This window comes from Montipora capricornis, chromosome 1 (assembly GCF_036669925.1).
Source record: "Montipora capricornis isolate CH-2021 chromosome 1, ASM3666992v2, whole genome shotgun sequence".
NCBI classification, from domain to species: Eukaryota; Metazoa; Cnidaria; class Anthozoa; order Scleractinia; family Acroporidae; genus Montipora; species Montipora capricornis.
The window spans coordinates 28,629,671-28,642,222 of record NC_090883.1 but is presented as its reverse complement, the minus strand read 5'-3'; the positions used below and the strand labels follow the sequence as shown (position 1 = coordinate 28,642,222).

General features: G+C 40.5%; 1 protein-coding gene across 2 annotated transcripts in view; it reads left to right on the top strand.

The window, feature by feature from the left end:
- Nucleotides 1-12,552, top strand: part of LOC138037560 (uncharacterized) — a 91,291-nt gene that overhangs the window by 56,798 nt on the left and 21,941 nt on the right. For both annotated transcript variants that reach the window (XM_068883473.1, XM_068883469.1), the window contains exons 30-38: nt 616-864; nt 1,658-1,966; nt 2,341-2,509; nt 4,953-5,356; nt 6,980-7,546; nt 8,153-8,710; nt 9,564-9,818; nt 10,621-10,944; nt 11,859-12,428. In XM_068883473.1, the coding sequence (XP_068739574.1) occupies nt 616-864; nt 1,658-1,966; nt 2,341-2,509; nt 4,953-5,356; nt 6,980-7,546; nt 8,153-8,710; nt 9,564-9,818; nt 10,621-10,944; nt 11,859-12,428 (3,405 nt within the window). The remainder of the gene's footprint in view (nt 1-615; nt 865-1,657; nt 1,967-2,340; nt 2,510-4,952; nt 5,357-6,979; nt 7,547-8,152; nt 8,711-9,563; nt 9,819-10,620; nt 10,945-11,858; nt 12,429-12,552) is intronic.

Sequence of the window (12,552 nt, the reverse complement as noted above, 5' to 3'; positions counted from 1 at the left end):
GGTGAAAATGCTTCATTTTGACAATTCACATCCCAGCAGTATGGCGGGACAATTTCCTGCTATAGCTCAGTGGTACGGCATCCTAACTAGCAATCGGAAGGTCCTGCAAAGGAACAATCGGGTTTTTTTCCCAGTAACACTGAGTTACTAATAAAAAAGTAAATCTCTTCCAAAAATAATTTGTTCTACTCAATCCCTTTCTGAGGATACCTAAACTTCGAGCTAGGATTCGAGCTAGGATCCGAGCCAGGATTCCAGCCAGGATTCGAGCTAAGATGAGCTTTCTCCGCTATTTATTCTCGAATCTCTCGGTTAGGTTAGGTCTCGAATCAGTTAGGTTAGGTCTATTTAGGTTGGTTCTAGTCTAGTTAGGTCTAGGTAGGGTTAGGGCAGGTCTTGGTTAGGTTAGGTTCTAAAGGTCTCGGTTAGGTTAGGTTAGGTTAGGTCTCGGTTAGGTCTCGAATTCTGGCTCGCATCCTAGCTCGGATACTAGCTCGGATCCTGGGTCGGATCCTGGCTTTATTCTTAGTTTATGTCTCCCTTTCTCTTTGACTGATTATCTTAGCTCTTACTTTGAAGAAAGTCACTGCCTTGTTTTCGATGTCTTACTAACAGAAACGCCGATAATTGCGGAATACATTGTGTTCCTTTTGGATTCCTCATCCGCTGTGAGACCTGATCATTTCAAGAAAGAAAAGGACTTTATCAAAGACTTGGCAAAAAGTTTCTACGTTGGAGTCGTAGAGAAAACATGGGCAGCAGTAGTTAACTACGGAAGCTTTCCTTTCAGCAGCATTAGTTTTTACGATTACTCGACTCTGGCAGAATTCGAAAGCGCTCTGGACAGGATAACTCCCGCTGAGGGTTTGTAATCTTTCGAGTTTTGCTCTCTTATTACACCAAGGAAGGAATGGAAACCATGACCCATATTTCTCTTTCGTCTATTTTTTTCCGTGGTATTACTTTGTTGGGATTGTAAAAAGACAGAACGAGCGAAAGGCTCATCAGGTTTCATTTTTTTGTATCTTCACATATTTTCTAGGACGAAACATGATTTCTTGCAGCTTCTCGGACAGTTTTAGGTTTAATCTTGCACTGCACATAATGATGAACTTCATGTAGGCGTCAACTGGACAAAACTCAAATCACGTCAACTCACATCAAATCGTACTAGCTTGGTTTTTCGAGCAGAGAATATAACCAACAAGATGCCTAGTCTGGGAATCGAACCCGGGCTACATTGGTGGGAGGGCCAATGAAACACAATCAACGAAACGACAGAACACAACAACAACAACTGTTAAGAATCCCAACTGGCAGGAGGCAAACCAAGGTGAACCGACGACTACCCGGAACATATTCAAGGAGTGGTCAGAACGAGTCTTGAACCCGGGAACTCCGGATCTCAAGGCAAGCGTCCTAACCACTGCCTCCCTTCCACATTGTAACAGCATGTAGAGCTGATGAAAGTAAACAAATAATTTGTTCAAACTTTAGTAGAGCAAGCAAATCAAAGTTAACATGAAAACTCCCCATAGCTGAAACCGTGCATTTCAACTCTTAATTGAGCTGTTCCTGCTCTGACTAAAATTTTATTTTTCCCTTCTCCCTATTAAGACACTCTAGTAATTTTCTGTCATTGAATTATCTCGGTTAGGTACAAGACGAATCGACCGTGCAATTGATGAAGCAGCAAGCATTTTCAACAGCACTGATCCTTATTCTTCCAAGATTCTTGTGCTGCTGACCACAGGACGTCAGGCTCAAGAATCAGATGTCACACCTTTTGACGTGGGCATTCAGCCTCTGCTAGACATGGGTACCCACACTTATGTGATTGCCATCGGCAGCGACCCAAGTGCACGAGAGCTACGTCCTTTGGTGGCCAATCCAGAGGACTTGTTCCAGATCCTCTTTAACATGCTGCAGAGCCAAGTATCACGTGTTGTCAAATACATAAGGACAGGTATCTTTAGTCTTTTCCCTTTTACCGAGACAAAATTTTATTCATCCATTCATCTTGCTGTTTTCCCTTTCCCCCTCCTCTCCTATTTTTTTTCTGGTCACCTAAATTTCTCACTTTTATCTACCCCCATGCAGCCTCAGCAGTCGCATATGTTAGTATTCATACAGCTCCTCTCTTTCGCTTCATAGACTGAGTCAGACTTTCAAGTGAAAAGAGAATTTCCGGGAAATACCATTTTATTTTAGTTTTGTTGGTCTTGTAGTATACTTCTCTCTCGTATATAATTGTCGTTTAAGAGAGTAGCTACAGGGGCAATTTGAACAACAAGGAAAGATAGTGATCTATTGAATCAACTTTCTATTATTTTTCCGTAGATCATCCAAGACCAGCTCCCGTCTACAACTTTGTGTTTTTGATAGATTCATCATCAGATGTGACGAACCAAGAATTTTCACAGGAGATTCTTTTTGTGAAAGCCTTAGCCAGAGAACTTAACTCATCCATTCCTAAATTCCACGCTGCTGTTATCTCATTCGGAAACAGGTGACGAGAAGCGATACCCATGTACTACAGTGCTAAAGTGTTGCTAACATGCAGTTCGCGCTCTTTTGGTGTCTCTAAAAAGTATTTTATCATGTGTCCATGCACAACGGTGCTTCTTTTCTTCTGTGTTTTGTCTTGTTTCAGATTTTTCAATTTTTTAAGCTTTCAGTTTCCATTTTGTTGTCATGGTAATTGTTGTAACAGCTGTCGTTGATATTACTATTATCATTATTATTATTATTATTATTATTATTACTATTATTATTATTATTATTATTATTAATTGGTTAGGAAGTTAAACGCTAAAAGATTTTTAAAATATTTAAAAAAGCGAACGACGTTTCGGCGCTGCGAAACGGTTAGATGAAAAATTAAAGTCGTTATCAACCAACAAATATTGTATCAACGATATTTTTGGTTTTATTGATGAGATTAAAAACACTACCGTCGAGCCTAATCATATCCTTGTCTCCTATGATGTGTCCGCGCTATTCACCAATGTTCCTTTAAAAGAAACTATTGACATTCCCGTCGACAAAGCTTTCGAGGGTGACTGGTTTAATAAGACGCATAACACACAACTCCAAAAGCATCAACTGACGGATCTATTAAAAATCGTTATTACGAAGCAGCTATTCCAATTCAACGGCGAATTGTATGAACAAACACACGGTGTAGCCATGGGCTCACCGCTGGGTCCACTATTGGCCAACGTTTTCATGTGCCATAGAGAAAACCAACTAGAACAACAAAAAAAATGATTCCATCTTTTCATCGAAGATATGTTGATGACACTTTAGTCACAATGCCCAACACAGAATCAGCGACAGATTTCCTTCAAGTACTCAACAGTGTGCACCCTAGCTTGTCTTTCACTATGGAACTTGAACACGAGGGCTCTATTCCGTTCCTCGGTACAGTCTTGACAAAATGTGGTGGCACTCTAACAACGGAAGTCTACAGAGATACAACTGACATAGGACTGCAGCTCCATTTCCAAAGCCACGTTGACAACAGATACAAGAAAGGCCTAGTCAATGGTTAACCGTGCGTATCGCCTATCTTCCACAAAAGAGGGCTTTGCAAAAGAATGCAACAAGTTACGCACCATGTTTCAAATCTGCGCTATCCGAAAACATTTGTCGATTCAGCCAGGAACCAGATAATGAAATACACACCGTGCCTTCAGCAGACACATCTGTTTACATAGTATTGCCTTTTAAAGATCAGCGATCAGCTGATGGCGTTCGCAAAGATATCTATTCTCGGGGAGCAAAGATGGATGTTAACGTAAAACCCGTCTTTACAATCAGAAAATTGTCACAAACTCTGATTGTCAAACAAAACAAGCCCCCGATCGTCAACACTCAATGCGTTCTAAACTTATTCCATGTGATTTGTGCAATGCAAATTATGTCGGGTTCACTGCCCGACACTTAAGTGAACACCGTTATTCAGCCATCGGGAAACACCTTGAAACACAGCATGACAACAACAACAGAACAAAGCCTCACCGCCTTTTCAAAGTTCTGAGGAAATGTAACAGCAAGTTTGATTGCTTAGTCTTTACGAAATGTTATATATAAAGGACATCAAGCCTTCTCGTTTTTTTCTTTTTCTTTTTTCTTTTTTCTTTCTTTGTTCCTTACCTTGGGAATTATACCCATAGTATCCGCAAATATTTTATGTATTGTTTCACATTGTATATATTCCTATTACACCTTATACTTTTTCACTTTTTACCTTGATAATGGCGTAACGTAGCGCCGAAACGTCGTTCGCTTTTTAAATGTGTTTTGAAAATCTTTTAGCGTTTAACTTCCTAGTCAATTTATTTTCTAAATCTCTCCTGTTACAGTATTATTATTATCATCATCATCACCACCACCACCATCATCATCATCACCATAATCATCATTATCACCACCATCATCACCATCATCATCATCATCATCATCATCACCATCATCACCATCATCATCATCATCATCACCATCATCATCATCATCATCATCATTATTATTATTATTATTATTATTATTATTATTATTATTATTATTATCTTGTTTTCGCACATTGGACTTCCAATGGAACTTCCGAACTCCAGGAAGCTTGGTGACAACAAGTTTCCTCAAACTTCTAGGACCTTCCTAAGAATCCTTGCCGTGTTCAGAATAACACTTTTCTGAAGCTCGTCTATCTTGGTCTCTATACCAATATTCTCTAGTCTCTTCTTTAGATCTTTTGGAACTGTTCCAAATGTTCCGATTACAATAGGAATTACCATTGTTTTCATTTTCCATAACTTCTTCAATTCAATTCTCTTGCTAGATCCTGGTATTTCAATTATTATTATTATTATTATTATTATTATTATTATTATTATTAGTTTTCTTCTTTCATCCTTCATTCAAGGCTATTTTTTTCCGATCTCATCCTCCAGGAATTCAATTGCAATAAGCTTTGGCAGTTACAGTTCTTTACGAGACTTCTACACCGCAGTGGATTCGACTACTTACCAAGGCGGAGCAAGACGAATGGACAAAGGCCTTGATACCGCCCACGCAATCTTGTCTTCGTTAGAAGAGCGCTCGCAGAAAGCAGTAGTTTTGATAACTGGGGGTCGCAACTCCAAAGACGCAGGACCAAGCTCTCTTCAGTCATCTGTACGAAAGCTGCAGGAGATGGGAGCAAGTGTTGTTTTCGTAGCATTTGGAAATCGATATAATGTCCAAGAGCTTCTTCCAGTTGTTCGCCAATCCAAAGACATTCACCCAGTGCCAGGAGCGAATGATCTTCTCGCATATGTTAGCTCTGTGGCGACTTACATAACTTTGAGCCGTCCAGGTGAAGAAAACTGGTTTTTGAGGCTCCTTATTTAATGCTGCGATATCGAAATGGTGGAATACAGTTTACTTAAAGTGCCTACTATGATTTTAAAAGACCACCTCCTTTTTTTCCCATATTTTGAAATTGTGTTTGCTTAACACCTGACTGTCAAATTTATTCAAAGGCTGTGTACTTTGAGTGTAAGTTTTGGATTTCACGGTCTGTGATTACTCGCGTTCAAAACTGACCGATTGAGCCTCAGAGGGTTGAATCTAGGGAAAAATGATGTTATTTACTCGCTAGCCTAAAATTTCAGGGAGTAAATGCAGCTTATTATACATGCAAAACACGAGTTTACAAGCCTGAAAGCCCGAAAACCCCCATGCTATACATTAATTTGAGCCGCGCACACGCGCTTTACATTCTTAAACTAGTGAGTCTTTAACGTCATTTTCTCCTTGATACAGCCCTCTCAAGATTTTAAAGTTACTAATAGCAGACCATTAAATAGGAAAATTCCAGTTAAAATAAACAGGTCTCTTTTGGAAATCAAGGCTTAAAACTTGGGTAACTTAGTGTTTACTTTACATAGCTTTGAAATCCAAGAAAAAGGAAGAATTGATTTTTTGGTCATAGTACTGAGCACTTTAATATAAGGATATGTACCAGGAGTAATCATTGATTATGAAGTGCATTCGTGGGGAGGAAATTTGGGTTCTGAAATATGTGAGGAGGTATATGATGTTTCTATCGTAGTAAACATCCTAATTTGAACGTGAGCATAATGTCTTACTTACAATTGGATACATACGTAAATTACTAAGCGTTTAGAATCCGACATGAAATCCTAGTAGAAAAAACGACAAGTTCCCATGATGTAATGGGTCGGCTGTGTATGCAACACGTAAACATCATATTTGCATGCTTAGTTAAGCAACTTCCGATTCGTATCAGGCGAATAACTCATCTACTTATCAACTTATAGATTAACAGATCACTTTAAATTAGTGTCAAGCCTTCCTCAACTTTACTAAACTATTGTGAAAACCACGAGGTAGTCTTTAGACGTTCACTTTACGATGCTCAGACTTGCTCAGATTACTAAGAAAACCACGAGGTGGGCGATAGTCTCTGCGCACCTGAAGTTTGACGTCATTCAAAATGGCGCAGAAAATGCAGACGGTGGACGGAAAAATATTTTAATAGTCACCCTTAAACCGCAGGACACCCAGGATTATGAACTTCGGTCTCCTTCGTCGAACGCAATTACGTTTTCAGAGTGGACATAATAACATATATTTCAATCTGTTCTCAACAGCAGGGTAAACGGAGAAGACAGAATAAAGTCTTTAAACTAAAATACACAGGATATCCTTTCTTATAATTCTAGCGTAAAAGTCGTCTATAAGCTTGTTCTGGGTATTTCCTTTATTTTTTGTCAGCTAAGTGGGAGGCTGCAGTCTTGTATTTCAGACCTTTTTTTTTTAATCCATGCCATTATCATTCTCAAACACCGACTGTCTGCGATATCACTGTTAATTTTCCTCTTTTTTTTATATCAACCTGATCTTTTCATATAACTATATTCATTATGTCTTTTGTTTATTTATCGTTTTGTTGATTTATTTTTGTCCCTCATAGATCCTGTCCACGCAACGCTTTTGGACACTGATGTCCTCTTTGTGCTTGACTCTTCGTATGAAGTCAGTCAGAATGACTTCAAGATCCAGAAAGATTTTGTCAAGTCGATTCTTCGAAACCTCGACATAGCACCGGACGGTTCCCGAGCAGCAGCTATCACCTACGGAGACCAGGCTTCCTATGCTTCAAGATTTATTGACTTACAGAGCTTTGAGGACTTCGATAAAGCGGTTGATGACGCATCTTACGTTGGTGGCGAAAGAAGGATAGACCGAGCCTTGAGAATGGGCAATCGATTATTAAAGGAGGCAAAGGAAGAATCCTCTAAGGTCGTTATATTCCTTACTGGAGGAAGGCAAGCCAGTACTGGAGAATCCTTGTTAGATATCACGGAACCGATGCGTATGGCCGGAGTAAAAACTGTTGTTGTGGCAGTCGGGAAGAAGACAGACGCCAAAGAGCTGAGACCTCTGGTAGTGGTTCCTCAGGATGTTTTATCTGTGAAATCATTTGAGAACTTACAATCACAAACAAAACAAGTATCTGGCCATATCAGTGAAAGAGCAGGTAAGAGCTTTTTTTTTTTTTTTTTCCTTGTGGTGCTCCTCGCGATTTTACCTCTTCTCTCTCACTCCTAACCCAACAATCTATCCCCACATGAACTGATCTAGAACGTTTAATGTTATTTATAAATGGCCTTATCACGACTCACGACACCAAGAAAATGCTTCATTAAAATCACTTTTATTCAGTGTCATTGGAGGGTTTCGTATGCTACTTAGAGTCGTTGAGTATTGTCATCATCATCATCATATCTTTATTTACTCTCGGATTTGAGCTAACCCTAACAAACCCCAACACCGGGAATCCAATCCGCTAATAGTTTGTTTGGTTTTTTTTACACCTCACAGGATTATAAACATCGAAGAGTTGTAAGAAGGGGTTGACGGTTTATCGTCCTTATCCGAGAAGACTAGAAAGTCTAACCATGCATTTGCAGATGTCATCGCAAAGGCAGCACTTTCGCCTCAGTTAGATAAAGTCCCGAGTGTTGGTCCCGCCAGAGTTTTGATCCCGCGACCTCCCGCACAGTAGTCCCATGCTCAAACAACTAAGACAATCGGTCCGCGGTTTAAAAGGATCATTCACGCTTTTTTTTTCTGTGTTTTTCAGGTACGCTGCGACCGGATAGTCCTGTCGATGTTGTGTTCCTTGTCGATTCATCTGACGGCGTCAACCCCATCAGCTACGATAAAGAAAAAGCATTTGTCAAGTTCATGGCGAAGCGCTTGAATATATCTCCAGACAAATCTCGGGCTGCCGTTGTTGCTTACGGTTCAAATTCACGGCTGGAAATAGGTTTGGATGATAACAACGATCTCCCCTCCTTTAACAGCATTATGGATAGCATGGCATCCTTAGGTGGACCTCGTAGAATAGACAAGGCTTTGGAAATCGCTGCTAACGTTTTAAATGACTCGCGTATTTCGCGTCCAAAAATTGTTGTATTGTTAACGTCTGGTCGACAGCCCTTAGATGCACCAACTCTGTCAGTATCGGCAGGAAAGCTTCACACCCTCGGTGCCATGGTGTTCGTTGTTTCTATCGCTAATGACGTCGACCCAAAGTACTTTGACGTTTTGGTAGAGGACAGTGGGCTTGTTTCAATTGTTCCCTCGTTTGATGGCCTGAGTAACGCCTTGTCAAAACTGATCCTTGAAATAGAGCAAGGTAATATTTTATATTTTTGTGATATATTTTCTGGTAAGCCTGGATTGAGTCGTAGGATCGCTCTTATAAGCTTAGAGCTAGGGCATTATTCTAACACAATGCCAACAGGTCCATTTCAATTGATCGATGACGCAAGTTAAAAGCAAAAGTTAATTAATGTAATTCACACGTCAAATTGGCACTTCTCTGCTATCCATGACGTTTGTTTGGTCGTTGATTCTTGCGATTATCGACGAGATTTACCTTACCAAAATTTGTTTAGATCACGTGTTCATGTAGTTCAAACGATAAATGAACTGATAAAACGCTCGCATTACCGAATGTAAACGATCCCTTCGGCTTGAATCAACTATAAAGTAATAAAATAAACGTAAAGAAAGAGCGATTGCTACAATCTTGGACAAAACTGTTGGGAAAAAATCGGACGTGAACATCATTGAACATGCCCTAACAAACAAAGCCCACGTACCCCTCTCCCCCGTACAAATGTTGCTAATGTGGTGAAAAATACCTTTGGCCCGGTTTTTAACCGACATTGGACAAAGGGGAGGGGGGAAGGTATGGAGAAGTTAATCTTTTACAACACAGACAAATAACGGAATGACCATTTTAGTGGGTTGTCCTATTTTCCCAACGAGTTTTGTCCAAGATTGTACGTCAAAAGAAAAAGAGGCCGAGGTTTCTCGATCAATAACCCGCACCCTTGGTTAATACTGAAGTAGTTCTTGTAAAGCGCCAAAAGTGTTAGCAAAGGTCTACACGACTTTCGACAAGAGTTCATTTTTATGGCTGAAAGCCTCACACCTCGTCAAATATGTGAGGGAACATTACTTATTTTACACTTTTGTATCAGGTATAACAAGTCGAAAGATACTGAACGTTGACATTGTGTTTTTGATGGACGCTTCCACTGCTGGCAGCCCAGAGTACTTCCAAAGTCAGAAGGTCCTCATTAAGTCCATAATGAAAAACGTGGCAACCACACCTGATAACGTGCGAGCAAGTTTAATATTGTACAGTTCATCAGCATACCTGATATCAGACCTCAAGTCTTACACTACACGCCGAAAGTTTGAAAATGAAGTCGAAAAAGCAAAGTATCGCAAAGGTAGGCATAGACAGCAATGCTATGCTCCACTAGTGTTTTTGTAATATTATCTAAGACTGTTCGAGGCTTCAATGGGTTTACCATTCAGCAGATATGTCCAGAATTGATCCTATTAGTGAATGATAGCTCACTTGACAATTTTCATATTCTCTCTTGCCTTGTCTTTTGAGAAGTCGCTCTTTACCTGATTCCAGGCAAAACGCAAATTTTAGCCTTGCGATTGCCAGTTGTGTCCAGGTTTGACCCTAATTAGATGCACGCCCAATTTTGATATCCAATTAAGGTGGCCGAACACAGTTTTCGCGCGCGCTATTGCTAACGCAATGCAGCGCGCGCACGAGGATTGCAAAAAAAGTAAACATGGCTTCAATACCTATTTCCAACAATAAGATAAAGGACAAGGGTAGCGTTATTTGTAGCTGTTTATCCTTACTTGAGAAGCAACATTTGGGTGGACACTTTGTCACGTTAATTGTCTGTATTCCGAGACACGAACGATCTTGAAGTTGGGGAGACGAGCAGGGGGGACACTTCGTTACGCAGGTTATTCAGATCTGAGTGCATCTAATTAGGGAGATATCTAGACAATCTCTCTATTATCAAGGTAAAATGCCGGGTTTTTCGTTGTTGAATGTAAGTGGAACAACTCAATAAACGTTTCTATGCTATCGAGTTCATGTTAGAAAAATCTATCTCGGATGGATCTGCATTGCATGCAAACTGACAACATTTGCGCTATTTTTGTTGCATGATCACAAAAGAAAAAACATTATTTATTGTTTTTTTTCCTGTCCTTTTTAAGGTTCGAGACGTATTGATAGAGCATTAGCTGCAGCGGGGCAGCAAATGTCACAATCGAGGCCATCAGCAGCAAAGATTGTCGTCCTAATTACAACGGGACCGCAAGGTGAAGCATCAGATATAACTCCACTCGACAGAGCCTCGCAACCTCTACGGGATGCTAACGCTAACATTCTTGTTGTCGGCATCGGAAAGAATCCAGACATCCGTGAGTTATACCAAATCACAAAAAATCCGCAAGATGTCCAAATAATTTCATCCCCAAGCGAGGTCGTTACCAACGTGCATTTATTCTCGAGACAACTCAGGATTAGGGCAAACAAAGGTAAGAAGTGATTTTTTTTAAACCATCTTTCCTAATTACACAGTGAAAGAAAGCCGGTGAAAGAACCAGTCAAACACGGTTTAATTGAGAGACTAGAATTTGTTAATCTTGTTGTAATGCACCATTCAAACTAAATCCCACCACCCCGATACATGGGGTCTTGGATGAGATTTGCTTCTTCGGTATCTGAACCAGAGGAATTATACGCTGATCAACTCGAAACTTCAACACCCCCCTCCCCCCCCCCCGGGCATTTGAACAAATTCGTTCAAATTCCCGTCCCCTCGGGCCAAAATGGTGTTCAAATGCCCTACCTATCGTTGGATTTGTCCGTCATACCCCACTAAAGAACAATCGTCGTCGGCTCCTCCTGTCTTTAATAAAGACCTTTTGAAGACCTTTTTTTGTAAGCCAATCGCTCACAAATGCTTCATCTCTTCCTTCCTTTAAACTCTTCCATCTCGTCCATTTGAAACATGACACTTCCGGTTCAATTTTCCCACCCTACGCAGGCAAAGGTCAAATTCCCCCCTCCCCGAAGTTTGCCCGGGGGGGGGGGGGGGGGGAAGAGTTTTGAAGTTTTGATTTGATCGGCGTATTATCTTTCGTAAGATGCTTTACTGCCGTGTTAAAAATACAAAATGACAAATCGTTTGGGAAAAATCAGTTTCGGTTGCGGACCATTTGATTACTAGCGTCTTTCTCTTATTTTTATCTATTTCTGATTAGACTCTTTGTTATATACTGATCACATTTATAAATGGGACTATCCACGTTCGAAAAAGACAATAGAATCAGAACCCATCATTTCTGTGGAAGTTCAAAGTTTCGTGAATCTGCATTCCAGCTATCGTTTTGTAAAGTACAATCCAAGTGTTAAAAATATGCGTGTGACAGTGAAAATTTACTTTTAGGAATACAACCCACTCATATTCCCAGAGCAGAACTGATTTTCCTTTTGGACTCGTCTTCCGGTGTCACGCCGACCGTTTTTAAGCAGCAAAAGAACTTTATTAAGTTCATCGTTGGACACTTCAGCATTGGGCCAAACAAAACCCGCGCAGCAGTTGTAAGGTACAGTTCATCAGCGAGCTCTGTCATCAACTTTAACTCGTTTGACAACCTACCAGATCTTTTAGACGGAATTGAGAATATTCAGTACCTCTCCGGTGGAAGACGCATTGACGCCGCCCTTAAAGAGGCTGATAATCTTCGAAAGACCGCGCGAAGCAACGTTCCGATTTATGTAATTATTTTGACAGCTGGTCGTCAAGTGGTGGTGCCTGGGTCTACACCACTTGGCACAGCTGCCAAGCCGTTACTAGACTCAAAGGCGCGTTTGATCGTTGTGGGAATAGGCTCTCAACCCGACGAAAGAGAATTGCGTTCCATGGCACGGCGAGATGAAGAAGTGTTTAGGATTCCTCCGTCAGAGTTGCAGCTTCGCGCTCCATTCTTTGTTCTGTATATGGCATCTCATGAAGGTGAGAAAAACATGAACTAGAATAGAATAAAACGGAATGGAATATCAACATTCTACTGAACTAAAAATTTAAGAATAACAGCGGAAATACCATGCATGAAAGCCTAGATTGGTGGGTTATTTCT